This window comes from Spinacia oleracea, chromosome 3 (genome assembly GCF_020520425.1).
Source record: "Spinacia oleracea cultivar Varoflay chromosome 3, BTI_SOV_V1, whole genome shotgun sequence".
Lineage (NCBI taxonomy): Eukaryota > Viridiplantae > Streptophyta > Magnoliopsida > Caryophyllales > Amaranthaceae > Spinacia > Spinacia oleracea.
In genome coordinates this window covers 8673137-8688151 of record NC_079489.1, presented here as the reverse complement: position 1 = coordinate 8688151, position 15015 = coordinate 8673137, and the positions used below count along the sequence as shown (strand labels likewise).

The window sequence follows — 15015 nt, the reverse complement described above, 5'->3', positions numbered from 1 at the left end:
TCCTCTGTCTTTTAATACTCGCAACGTTTGTTAGTTTCACGCATGCTGATGCACAACTTTGATTATTTACTCTCTCCGTATTTATTTAAGGGATACACTTGCCTTTTCCGGCCGTATTTATTTAAGAGATACACTTGCCATTTTTAGTAATTAATCAACCTCACCATTTAATTAAATAATCTATCTAATACATCCTATGTCCCACCACCTATTAAACAAATAATTTCATAACTACATCCCACCCCCACCCCCTAAAATGACATGGTCCCCAATTGTTTTAGTACTTATTAAAATATCTAACCAACCCCACTTGTTTTATTACTTTATTTCATTCAATTTTTCTTCTTAATACCCGTGCCCGACCAAGTGTATCTTTTAAATAAATACGGAGGGAGTATATCTTAAATTCTCTTTATGCAAAAATTATAAAAAGTTAATATTTTGAAAATACATATTGAGACGAATCTAACAAGATCCCACATGACTATGTTTTATCTTATATAAAAAACATTACGAATAGTCAAAGTAGATTATATGAATAGTGGTAAAAGTCCAAACGTTGCGAGTATTAAAAGACGGAGAAAGTATATACCAAATCAGGTTTTTGAAAATATCGGCACACATCGAGTGCATAAAATACTAGTAGATATACTATACTTGAAAATCAACTTCTCCTGCATAAATATGTACTCCGATCATGAATCGTTATTTCGGTGAAGGTCATGAATAACTGAGAATATGCAGGTAATGCAGCACCGTTTATTTGCACTAAAAAACGATCATATGTGAAAATGTAGAATGATAACAGCAACGACCAAATTTTTTAAAAACTGTACTCAAATTACATCCGAAATCTCAAAGTCACAAAGCATATACAAATATGTGAGATTTATTTTCGCCAAAACAACACAAATACAAAGTAGTTTCCCTATTCTTCAGTTGCTTTCAACAACGAAGAGAAGTAGGTTTGTAGTCAATAACAAGTACTTTATCCAAGTGACCCAGGAAGAGGTTTCCAAATTCAACATGCTTTGGGTGTGAAACATACTCTGCAACGCCTTCAGTGCTATCAAATGAAGACTCAAATATATGAGTGAAACCCTGATGCAGGTTCTCGATGCTCACATCCTTTCCCCTGCACCGTCATTTAGCAGATATCTTAGTTTCCGAATCCAATCCAATGCAAATATAAAGAATGTAACAACACAACAGACAGTTCTTTAGAACTTGTACAGCACAGAACAAATTTGTAATACAGTTATAATTCAGCTGACAGTTAATTGTGGATATGCTGAGACCTAACTGAAAACGTCAATTAAAGAAATTTTTGGAAGAAAAGAAGATTTATTAAAACAAGAGAGAGATACAGCAAGAGATATAAGTGTTCTCATCTCAATGGCCTAGCCCATAAAAGATGTTAAAATCACAGGAAACAGCAAATCCAGAAAAAATACAGGCATTCTGTTCCAACCAAATGGTCCACAGGATAGCCATCGCAGCATATCACCACAACTCCTCCAGTTTCCCCCTTCCAAGCCCCACAAAACGAAATTGCAGCTACTCTTTTAAATTCAAAAAACAAACCCAGTCTTCTTGTTCCTAACAAGATTGGTCTTAAACACTCCCCCCAACCCAAACCCGGACCACTAAACCTCTTCCAGTTCCAGGAGCAACGCATATGTAAGCTCATGAGAGCCACTTTTGTCAATGTCACTTACGAGAATTAGAGGGAACACGATAGAAGAATCTTCCTTCTCTAGGTTTTGCTTTCTGCACAGACAACAGACTGCTAAGCTGCTTAGCACATAGCAATGTTGGTGTTGCTTTCCTTCTGGTTTAATTTACTATGCTAGGGGACATCTTCAAACCCATAGTTTCCTCACATTTCTCTTATTTATGTACTTTCTCTTTCTCTTTCACCTCCCCCCCCCCCCCCCCCCCCCCCCCCCCCCCACCCGAGGTAGAAAGCAGTGGCTCTCCACCCTCACATTTCATTGATTTCAGAGGACGGGATAAAATCTCTTCATATTTCCAAAAATAATCAACACATGAATTTCCCACTTCAGTTTTATCATCTATGTGACATTTTCCCTTTGCACAGTTCTCTTACTAGAACCTATTAATTCCAAAGTCAGTTAAGGAACAGAAAAAAGTCCGAAGATAGCAGAGTAGAGCAACAATTGGCAGTTGACATATAGTATTTGAGCAATTTTTACAAGTAATACAATCTGGAAAGATCACTAACCAGCAGGTCAACAAGTTACTGTCACCTTTTCTTTGCTCTTGAATACCAAGTGTTCAACATAATGGAAGTTTTTCATTTGAATCAAGAAAGTATTTAGCCATAAAAGGAATTTGTGGATCCTATGACATACAATTGTGTTCCAAATCAATGATCTCTGTAAGCCTTGTGTTTTATTAGAGACATACTTTAAAGTTTAACTGCTTACTGCATAATACTTTGTAACTGAGCAAATTCAAACACTGTTAATCATCAAAACTCTAGTACGTTGACAAACTATAGTTATAGAGCACGCTAGATGTAATCTCGGATAGTCATTACATTCTTGTCAGTATCTTTGACTTTTCTGTAACTCTGAAACTGGTGCCATTTCTGAAAATCAGGTTCTTGCACATTAAATTCATTGAACATACAAGACAGACAGCTGAATCACGCCAGCATAAGAATTGGAATGAATGCTAAACCAAAAGGCAAAGACGATTGGCCAAAACGTGATGTGACCTTGCTATTCTAATAGACAAGCAGCTCTGGAAGAGAGAATAAAAGAGATTAGAGGATTCAGACACCAAAAAGAATTTCCACATAAGTTTAAACACCCAATTTGTTGGTTAACTAATATTTGTGAATTGACAAAAATGTCCTCAAAGCAAGATTGATGTGGGGCCAGTTGAAAGAGGAAAAAAGAATCACTTTCAATTAGTATATTTAGCGCCAGTCGCCTAACATGTTAAACATTTAGCCTTATTCCACCAAAAGGCGCTACTAAGATGGTACTATATCGCTAATTTGCTATTAGAAGCATAAATCTTCAGATATGGAATCATGAAATAAAATACGGTTTTTTTCATGAAATACCCCCGATGTTTCACGAAATTCACCAAATACCCGTTAAGTTTCAAAAATACACCAAATACCCTTATTTTCTCATAAACACATCCAAATACCCAAATGTCTAACGGAAGTCTAACACCGTTAGCAAAAAGTCCATAATTAATCTAATTAACCAATAACCACTAAACATTGAGCTCTAGCTTTCTAATACAGTTATACCTAATTAACCCCCTAATTAATTGACAAAAAAAAACCTCCTTTTTCTCACTCCTCCTTCCCTTCTATCTCCTTTACTCTTCTCTGTTTTCTCTCTCCTCTAACCAGCACCACCTCGCCGCCAACCTTATCTGCGCCTGCCGCTGTCAACCTCGCTACACTACCACAACCGACCTCACGTCGCCCCCACTGGCATTGACAACCATCAACCCACCTCCCTCTCCTTTTTCATCTCATTCTCTTCTCTTTCTCTCCTAACCACCACCCCCTACACACCAAGCCCACCACTGCCCGACCACTGCCTCCTATCTACTGCCGCGAATATTACAACCCAACCACCATGAATTTTCCGCCGACACTAGCCTGCGCCACACTCCTAACTTGCGCCGCCACCGTAACACCTTCCTCCTTTGTTTTCAATCCAGATAAGTGAACCGGAGAAATGGAGATTCGAACTTAATTTAGGGATCGAATGATATAATAAGAACCCTAGATTGTAATTAATTAGTAACTAGGTCTCGATTATCGATTGTATTGATTTGGGGCTGTTTTTAATCAAGATGAGGATCGTGATTTGACAAAATTAAACCCAGAAAACCCAGACGAAGAACTTCTATAGCACCTCCCCTGGTGGCAGCAACGACAGGCAAGATCATGAAGAAGATGAATAGATGAATTACACTCTCCATGTCAACCTTCTTCCTCACTTTTTTGTTCTTGTTTAGTTGGTCCTTGGGATTCTTCTACAGCTGTAACGATTCCTCTCTTTTTATGAAATTGATTGCTTAAGATTGAATTGAGTGAAGTTTTATGATTTGGTGAGAGTTTTGATTGGAAACGGTGAATTAGAGTGTTTGGTATTTAATTTCAATCGAATTTGGGCATGAATTCAATTGAAACAATAATTAGACCAAGAAGATTGCTGCCATGGAAATAGAAGGGGAAGGGGAGAAAGAAGAAGGAGGAGGTAGGCTGGCAATATGTCAGGGAGAGACTAATTAAGGTTAATTAGGATTAATTAATGTTAGTTATGATAATTATGGTAAAATAGTGGTTAACCACTAACGGCATTAGACTTTCGTTACACATTTGGATATTTGGATGTATTTCTGAGAAAATATGGGTACTTGGTGTATTTCTAAAACTTAGTGGATTTGATGAATTTCGTGAAACCTCGGAGGCATTTCATGGAAAAACTGATAAAAACATTCTTACTTTTTATAACACTCTAAAGAAGAAAAGAGAGCAAGCTGCAGCACACCAAAGGAAGCCACCACTGCTGTATACGTATGCAAGAAGGAGAAGGCAACCAACAACAGCAGGGGGCAGCACACCACAAGTTAGTGGGTAGCTACATCAGTCCAAGAATATTTTGGCAGAGTGTGACAGTAATCTGCCAGCCTGTAGGAAGCAATTAAAGAGTGTACTGTGAGAATTGTAAATAAAAGAGGGAAGGGTGTGTAGTAGTAATTTATGTTTTGAAGTCTAGAGTGAAATACTTGGGAGAGAGAGAGCACTCTCGAATTGTTCTCATTTGTATTGCTGTTCAAGCTCCAAGCTTTATTTATCCAAAAAAACCAACCTCTCTCTATTTGTGTCTGTTTATATAATTTCTGGGTTAGCTGTGTGTTGGTTGCTGATTTCAGGTGTGCTGCAAGTGGTATCAGAGCAGGCGAGATGGTGGTGTCAGCAGCACAACGGATGGACAATTTGGAAGAAAGAATGGGCACCATGGAAGAGAGGGTAGAGCAGAGGTTCACCAACCTGGATGTTAGGTTGGAGGGGCTCGCGCAATCCATAGGGCTGATGGTAACTCGAGGAATAGAAGAGGCACAGCGAAAACTCACCGAGGAGGCACTGGCCAGGCAAGACTTGGAAGCGACCAAAAACAGAGAGGCCATAACTGCGGCCACAGAGAAGTTAGAGGGAAGAATCGACCGGGTTCGGGAAAGCCAGGAAAACCGGATGGCGGCTCTAAAGGCGAGTCAAGAGAAGTGGCAGAAGGAGATTCAGGCAACACTGACCGAAAAAGAACCACCTTTTCAGCCTCGAATTGATAGGGTATTCATGGACCTGGAAAATCAAGAACAAGAGCGAGAAACAGGGGCGTCTAATGAGAGGAGATATGGCTATGAGGAAAGAAGAGGGTTCGAGAGAGGCGGTGGGTTTGCCGGAGGGGGAAGTAACTGGCGGTTTAGGAAGGTTGACATGCCCGCCTTCGACGGAACTGATCCGGACGGCTGGGTATTGCGAGCAGAGCACTACTTTCAGGTGCACCGGCTCCAAGAGAAGGATAAGCTCGACGCGGTGGTGGTGGCTATGGAGGGAGACGCACTGAAGTGGTTTCAATGGGAAACTGGTCGAAGGCCGGCGACGACGTGGGAAGATTTGAAGGCTCGGTTACTGCCGGAGTTTCGGCCAGCAAATGCAGGGACTCTACATGAACAGTGGTTGGCCACCGTGCAAACCACCACGGTGACAGAATTTCGTCGCAAGTTTATTGAGATGGCGGCCCCACTGTCAGACATTCCAGAAAGCCTTCTAATGGGTCAGTTCATCAATGGCCTTAAAGAGGAGATCAAAACGGAGGTCCGACTTCTAAACCCATTAAACTTGGACCAGGCCATGGGATTAGCGGTGCGGGTCGAGGAGCGTAATCGGGTAAACGGGTATAAAAGATCTGGGCCAGCAGTCTCTATAGCTAGTCGGGTCGGGTCGTACTCTGTTTTCAACCGCGGGTCAACCACAAATTCTACTGGGTTTTCTCAGGGAACTTTAGGCCCAAATGAGAGGGCAGCCCAAACAAACAATTTTGCCACAAAAGCCTGGACCAGCAGTAGCACACCCACCCTATCTCAAACGTCCGTGAATTTCAAAGCAACGTCTCCCACAACATCACGATTCTCAGGCGAGGTGAAACGTTTGACAGAAAAGGAGTTACAGGAGAAGAAGGAAAAGGGGCTTTGTTTTCGTTGTGACGGAAAGTGGAGCATAGGGCATCGGTGTCCTCGGAAGGAGCTGAGCGTTATTTTGGTGGAGGAAGAGGAGGAGCCACCGTGTGAGGAGGAGGCAGAGCTGGAAGAAGAGATACCCGCCGAAGTTTCTTTGTGCTCCGTGATTGGGCTCACAAACCCGAAGACTATGAAGCTCATGGGTGACATTGGTGGGCAGCAGGTGGTAGTGATGGTGGACCCGGGAGCCACTCACAATTTCATCTCTTTGAAAACAGTGGAAAAATTGGGCCTTCCGTTGTCCAAAACTGGCGGGTTCGGAGTATCATTGGGAAACGGGGAAGCTGTAAGAGGGACAGGCGCGTGTAAGGGGGTCTTGCTAGAGTTAGAAGGGGGGGTGATGGTACAAGAGGATTTTCTTCCGTTGGAGTTGGGTAATTCTGACGTGATCTTAGGAATTCAATGGCTGGAAAAGCTCGGATCAGTGGTAACAAACTGGAAAACTCAGCTTATGAAATTCAGTTTGGACGGGCAGACAGTGACTTTGAGAGGAGACCCGACGTTGACTCGCTCCAAAATTTCATTAAAAGCCATGATGAAGACAATTAAAAAGGAAGGTAAGGGCCTGCTCATTGAATTGAACCAAATGGAAGAGGGAGTAACCGGAGAAGGGAGGTCGTGGGATGATCAACAAGGTAATCTGGGGATTGTGCAATTGGCTCTGCAGAAGTACAAGTCAGTGTTCGAGATGCCAAGTGGAATGCCACCGGAGAGGGGTCATGAACATGCTATCAGGCTTAAGGAAGGGAGCAGTGCAGTGGGGGTGCGACCTTACCGTTATCCTCAATTCCAAAAGGATGAAATAGAGAAGCTAATTCGAGAAATGTTGGCAGCTGGCATAATTAAACCTTCATCAAGCCCTTTCTCAAGTCCCGTGCTCCTTGTAAAAAAGAAAGACGGTTCGTGGCGATTTTGCGTGGATTATCGCGCCCTCAACCGGGAGACTATTCCAGACAAATACCCGATACCAATCATTGATGAGCTGCTCGACGAACTACATGGAGCTACTGTTTTTTCTAAGTTGGACCTTAAATCCGGCTATCATCAGATACGGGTCAGACCGGAAGATACCCACAAGACCGCATTCCGAACACATGAGGGGCACTATGAGTTTCTCGTAATGCCATTCGGTTTGACCAATGCACCCGCAACTTTTCAATCCCTGATGAATGAGGTTTTTAAGCCTTACTTACGAAAATTTGTACTTGTGTTTTTTGACGATATTTTGGTGTATAGTGCGCATGAACAGGAGCATGCTGAGCACTTGGAGTTAGTCTTGAGGACGTTGGGAGAGCACCAGCTTTATGCTAATTGGAAGAAATGCGAGTTCGCCAAGGAGAAAGTGGCGTATTTAGGCCATGTTATTTCAGCTCAAGGAGTGTCCGTAGATATGGAGAAAGTCCAGGCAATGTTGGAGTGGCAACCACCCAAGAACTTGAGGGAACTCCGAGGATTCCTTGGACTTACCGGATACTACAGGAAATTTGTTCTCAATTATGCTCAAATAGCTCACCCACTCACTGCTCAACTGAAAAAGGATGCATTTGGATGGTCTGAGGAAGCCACTACAGCGTTTGAGAAGCTGAAACAGGCCATGGTTTCAGCACCTGTCTTGGCCATGCCCGATTTTCAGAAGCTCTTTGTGGTCGAAACAGATGCGTCGGGCTATGGGTTGGGTGCTGTACTTATGCAGGAGAGTAGGCCACTAGCCTTCTATAGCCGAATTTTGGGGCCCCGGGCACAAGCAAAATCAGTTTATGAGAAGGAGTTAATGGCAATTTGTCTAGCTATACTTCGGTGGAAGCATTATTTGTTGGGAAGGCACTTTGTGGTACGTACGGACCAACAAAGTTTGCGCCACATTACTCAACAAACAGAGATTGGGATGGATTACCAAAGATGGGTGAGCAAGCTCATGGGGTTTGATTTCGAAATACATTATAAACCCGGAACGTCCAACAAAGTAGCGGATGCCTTGTCAAGAAAACACGAGGGAGCAGTGGAACTGGGAACAATGGTCTCATCTCAAGGGGTGCAGTGGGAGAAGTTAGACGAAGAAGTGCATAAGGATAAGCTGCTTGGCGAGATAAAGAGAAGTGTGTTGGCAGGGGATATTCGGCAGGGATTTACAGTAGTAGCTGGGAAGCTTTTATTTAAGGGAAGGATAGTAATACCAAAAACATCCGCCTTAATCCCAGTACTGCTGAAGGAATACCACGATTCACCAATTGGAGGGCACACGGGTGATGTTAAGACATATCTAAGGCTGGCTGGAGAGTGGTTCTGGGGAGGGATGAGAAAAGATGTGGCTGAATACGTACGTGAGTGTGAGGTGTGCCAACGAAACAAATCAGCCACCCAAAGCCCCGCGGGACTACTGCAGCCCTTACCCATACCCACTGTTGTTTGGGAAGACATCTCCATGGACTTTATTGAGGGGCTGCCCAAATCAAAGGGGATGGATACTATCTTGGTCGTAGTTGATCGTCTCTCCAAGTATAGCCATTTCCTGAGTTTGAAGCACCCTTTTACTGCTGTTACTGTCGCAGAACTGTTCATCAAAGAGATAGTGAGGTTGCACGGATTTCCCACCTCAATTGTATCTGATCGGGATCGGGTTTTCATGAGCATTTTCTGGAGAGAATTGTTTAGACTGCAGGGTACCGAGCTGAAGAGAAGCACTGCGTATCATCCCCAAACTGACGGACAAAGTGAAGTGGTGAACAAGAGGCTGGAAACATACTTGAGATGCTTTGTGGCAGGGCAACCAAAGTCTTGGGCTAAGTGGCTACCATGGGCGGAATATTCTTACAACACCTCACCACACCTTGCCACTAAGATGACTCCATTTAAGGTCGTGTATGGAAGGGAACCCCCTCAATTGATCAAAGTGGGGCAAGGACAAACCCCGGTAGATAGCTTGGAAGAACAGTTGCAAGAACGAGATGCTGTGTTGGATGAATTGAAGCTGAATTTGTTGAAAGCTCAGCAACGTATGAAGGGGCAGGAGGACCAGAAAAGGAGAGAAGACTCGTTTAACATAGGGGACAAGGTCTACCTTAAACTGCAACCATACCGCCAGAAATCACTTGCCAAGAGGCCCTTTGAGAAGCTTGCTGCCAGGTTTTATGGACCTTTTAAGATACTCCAACGTGTGGGAGAGGTAGCTTACAAGTTGGAATTGCCCCTCACCTGCAAATTACATCCTGTTTTCCACATCTCCCAACTCAAACGAGCAGTGGGTCATCACCTGCCGGTAGCCATGATACCAGAACAGCTCACACCTGAATTGGAGCTACTCACTGAACCTGAGGAACTGATGGAGGTTCGCAACACTGCTCAAGGGGAGGAGATACACACTGAAGTACTCATCAAGTGGAAGGGGTTGCCCGAGTTTGAGGCCACATGGGAGGATGCCAGCTTACTGACTGATCGCTTTCCAACATTCCACCTTGAGGACAAGGTGCGTCTTTGGGGGGGGAGTATTGCAGCACACCAAAGGAAGCCACCACTGCTGTATACGTATGCAAGAAGGAGAAGGCAACCAACAACAGCAGGGGGCAGCACACCACAAGTTAGTGGGTAGCTACATCAGTCCAAGAATATTTTGGCAGAGTGTGACAGTAATCTGCCAGCCTGTAGGAAGCAATTAAAGAGTGTACTGTGAGAATTGTAAATAAAAGAGGGAAGGGTGTGTAGTAGTAATTTATGTTTTGAAGTCTAGAGTGAAATACTTGGGAGAGAGAGAGCACTCTCGAATTGTTCTCATTTGTATTGCTGTTCAAGCTCCAAGCTTTATTTATCCAAAAAAACCAACCTCTCTCTATTTGTGTCTGTTTATATAATTTCTGGGTTAGCTGTGTGTTGGTTGCTGATTTCAGGTGTGCTGCACAAGCTTTAGTACCTAAGTACTTATAAGATTATAAATTTAAGATCAACATATAATCTAGTCAACGTTAAGGGCATGCTTGGATTGAGGGAATGTATCAAAGGGGTAATAAAAGTCAAACTAAGGTAATTGATGGTGATGATGAGGGGATGAAAGGGGACAAGCTAGTGTTGGCAAGAAGAAAATAAAAGGGAATGGGGAACAAATACCCTCATCATGGAGGGAATAGTTACCCACCATCCCACTAGGGTGATTATTACCCTCATTTGGGGGATAGTTACTTCCCCCTTCCTCCCTTCTCCTCACAACACCACCACTACCACAACTTCTCATCACAATACCACCACACCACCCTCCTTGCAACCACCTCAATTCACCTTCATTGTCCTTTTATTATGGTGGTTTGACTTTTACTACCCCCATAATCCATTACACCCAATCCAAGCGTGCCCTAAGAGTGAATCGGTGATTGATGCCCAATAATTAAGAGAAAGCTGATTTTATGAATTAAAGTGAATAAGTCACAAGGGTAAACTTCATTGATCACAATTTTAGGAAGATCTAACACAGCATGGGTTTGTCTAGCGTGAATTAAACAATTCATAAGCCAAAGCTTAACAAAATTTCTCAATCAATCACTAAAATTTATTATTGTATATGTATCCTTATATAAGCTTTACAAACTAGGACTCACAAGATAAAGTTAATGCAACTAAGAACTGTAGATTAAGCAAACTTTATCTCTAAAATCAAAACTAAAAATAATAACTAAATCTGAAAATTACATAAAGAATCCCAAGGTGCCCAAAACACAAAAACTCTATCCCAAGTAGGATAGTAAACCATGGAAGCAAGATCTATCTAAGCACAAGACTAATTTTATTATTCGTATACATCGGAACGCACCAGGAAGTTAGTAGAATAATGAGATACAGCAAGCCTGTGTACATACATCCATATATATATATATCACGATTCTCATCAACAAGTAGAATGACGGGAGCACCAAAGTCCCACAATATAAAGCATCAATAGTTCCCTTCTATTTTCACCCCTAAGAAAAGGATATTTCTGTGATAAAACCAATCTTTTTAACTGCTTCAATTTCCAATTTCCTTATTTTGCAAAAAGAATTTCTAGTTATAATAAATTAATAATATGGATCTGTATTGTGGGACACTTGGCAAAGGCTGTAAAGAAGTACCTAAAATATTTTCTATACCAGTTTTAAAAGGAAAATACAATATCTAGAAGATTCAATGGCTGTGATTTAGGAAACTAGGGTTTAAGAATAAGTAGGTTCCTAAACTAGTTTAACTTGTTCTCCAAGCATAGCTTAGCTATAAATAGACCTTTACACATCAATTAGAATACACACATTACAAAGGGAAAAGAAGAGGGGAAAGCAAAAGCAGGGCAACAGTTGAAGTTTTTCCTCTTCATCCCTTAACATAAACATCAAACATGGCTCGTACCAAGCAAACTGCCCGCAAGTCTACCTTGGGAATGCCTCCCAACTACAAGAAAACATTAGCTTTCAAGGCAGTACGCAAGTCCGTGCCCAACACAGGTGGTGTGAAGAAGCCTCACAGATATAGGCCAGGTACAGTCGCCCTGTGTGAAATTCGCAAGTATCAGAAGAGCACGGAGCTATTGATCAGGAAACTCCCCTTCAGAGGTTAGTTCGTGAACTTGCTCAGAACTCCAAGAGCGATCTGCGTTTCCAGAGCCATGCTGTGTTTTCCCTTCAGGAAGCAGCTGAGGCATACCTAGTTGGTTTATTCGAAGACACCAATCTCTGTGCCCTCCATGCCAAGCGAGTCACTATCATGCCAAAGGACATCCAGCTGGCGAAGAGGATCAGAAACTAAGGTGTTTAACTGTTTAAGCCTATTGAGGCATTGATGAAATGTCTTACTCAGTTCCAGCTTATTTTTATGTCAATGTTAGCCCTAGTTCCCTTTCCCTCCGTATTACCTAAGTATTAGTCTTTAAATAAACAGTAGAAGCCTTATTGCTTAGAGCTAATCGAATCTCATGATTCGATATGCATCTCTTTTGTTATTAGATCATGACGACAAGGTGGTTACCCTATGCAAAATTTTAAAGACATTTATTTGATCAGAATTCTTCATAGCTGACCTAGCATTGACATCAATTATTTCTTTTGCAAAATTAATCGACCTTAATCGAATAAGCCTTCCCACATACGAATAAGCCTTCCCACACAATTGGATTTGTAACATATGTTACAAAAATGTGGTTTAGCCTATTGCTCATCTAGCATTGACATGAATTCTATCGTTTGCAATACTAATCGACTTTTGTCAAATAAGTTTTTCCACATAATTCAATATTATACGAAAATGTTGTTTAACCTATCCATCAAAGCTAACCTAGCATTGACATCAATTCTTTCCTTTGCAGTATTAATCAATTGAACAATAATTTTGTTTAATGCGCGTATGAATAATCCATTACATGAGATACGGAGTATAAGAACCCTAGTAAATTACAAATCAAAAATCACTGATAATATCACAAATCTGAAAAGGGGCATTCACACATCACAAGTCCAAATTGAATATTAACAATCAAAACCCAAAATTTGCTATCAAAATTAAGATATCAAGATAGAACGATATGGAGCAAACCCAGAAAAGAAAAGGAACAAAAAAGATTACCACTGGAAGGCTTTCATGGGTTCAATGTGATTGACGAGGTTAGCATAGCCATTGATGAGCTCGTCGATCTTTTCAGGAGAGACGTCATCTTTGAACTTTGCTAGCAATACATGCTTCACCACTCCCTTTGACTCCTCCATTTTACTCTCTTCTGTTTCTCTGTCGCTCACTTTGCAGTTAAGGTGTTTGATGAAATGTCTCAACTAGCTCGTTTGTGCGCCTTTTGCCTCTTGGTTCGGTTCCACTCCACAAAAGCTTTTTTACATGATCCGTCTTTTAGGTTCGACTACCTTATTTTATATGAACTTGCTCAAAAGAACAAAAAAACAGTCAAACTTGGATTAAGACAAAGGATAAATTGTTTTTAACCATCTAAAAAAGTCGAAATATTATTTTTTATCACCTAAAAAACTAAAACTTGTATTTTACCATCTAAAAAAAATTAAAAATTATTTTTTACCACTTAAAAAATCGAAAAGTAGATGAAAATGTTATGTAGGGGGTCACAATAACGATAATACTTCTAATATGTTATATTCTTCCACGATTTCATGTATTTAACTCTATTTTCTTCTCCCGCTTCCTTATTTTTCATTAATTTACATAATTTTTCACCACCATTAATTCACAAATTGACAAAATTTAATGGAAGTAAAGAGCGAAGGGTGAAAGAGTTAAAGAAAATCACACAAGAAATGTATAAATTTTGAGGGAAATTGAATTAGGTAGCCATATATAAAGGTTTCATCTATTTTTTCGTTTTTTATGTGGTAAAAAACAAGTTTTAATTATTATTTAGGTGGTAAAATACAAGTTTTAATTTTTTAGGTGGTAAAAAACCATTTTTCGATTTTTGTAGGTGGTAAAAAACAATTTGTCCTAAGCCAAAACATTGTTGTAAAAGAAGAAGTATATCATGGATTGGGAATTTCATCCTCTAGCAAAAAATAATTAAGTTGAATGTTAATCTTTTGCTTAAAAAAATGATCATAATCCACTATTATTCATTCATTCTCCGTAGCAATCACTTTTTGAATTATTCTTGTATGGACCGGGTCAACAATAATATTTTGGTGGATCCAAATTCCAAAGCCAACAGTTTACTCTAACACCTCATTTACATACATAGTGATTTTTATTGTTCACATATTAACTATTAGTCTTATATGCATGCAATGCGTGCGAAGGTAAATAGAAAACAAAATTGTGATACTACATGCATCTTATAACAATAAACAATATGTAAGAGAATTTTTTTTTGCAAAGTTCTTCTAGAGAAAAAGTAGACATTATCTATGTAGCAAACGTCGAAATAGTTTAACAATGTAATACCAAATAAATAAAATAAAACTAAAAAGTAGTGTTTCACTTGTTTTTTTATTATATTGTCCGCAACATGTTCGCTAACCGCATGCACTTCTTAGTCGACTCGATTTGCTACAAATAACCAACAATATAATAATGTAATGTTCTAGATAAAAAGGTAACGTACATGCACAAAAAAGCTTTTTATCCATAATTGAGAATATTTTTTTCTATGACCCATTTGCGTCACTTAGGATGCAAAAATGTAAACACTTATCTTTATTTGAAATACAATTTGAGATAATTAATAATAAAATATTATTTTTAGTAAATGCTAAGTATTCTATGTTTTTTTTAATATATTGGTTGTTTCTTGATTTTGTGCGTTTATTATTTTACATAACCCGTTAATATTGTGAGTTGGTACTTAATTTGACATTAATTTTGATTTGAAAATTTTTGGGTGTAATTGTGAATAAGCTTGCTTTAATTGACTTTCGAGAAATTTTCCATATATGATCTGGACGTTCTCATGCGTGCCACTAAAGTTCATGGAAAATTATTTGAATTACTAATTGATTGAGCTTTATGGTGACATTTATGATTTGCATAATTATAATTTCCTTAAGTTGATGCATTTTTCTTTGATTTGATTTGCAGCTTCTTTGTTTTTTCCTCTCACAATTTCACCTTCCTTAACTGATGTTTTGATGTTTTGTTGATGTCATAATTTAATCGTGATTGAGATATGTTATTAGGAAGATATGAAAAAATTGAGGTATTATTGGGATACTTTTTACTTTTTTTATTTTCTTTCCTAATCACTTATTATTTGAT

The 15015-nt window shown here is 40.0% G+C and overlaps 1 protein-coding gene and 1 pseudogene across 1 annotated transcript; one reads left to right on the top strand and one right to left on the bottom strand.

Moving 5' to 3' along the window:
- Window positions 1-799: 799 nt before the first annotated feature.
- Window positions 800-13132, bottom strand: LOC110786087 (stress-response A/B barrel domain-containing protein HS1). The gene is made up of 2 exons (XM_021990601.2): window positions 12874-13132; window positions 800-1135 (listed from the first exon to the last, which is right to left on the bottom strand). The coding sequence occupies exons 1-2, from the start codon at window positions 13011-13013 to the stop codon at window positions 946-948; spliced, it is 330 nt and encodes a 109-aa protein (XP_021846293.1). The 5' UTR covers window positions 13014-13132; the 3' UTR covers window positions 800-945.
- On the top strand, window positions 11654-12060 carry LOC110786086 (histone H3.3-like; annotated as a pseudogene).
- Window positions 13133-15015: the final 1883 nt, after the last annotated feature.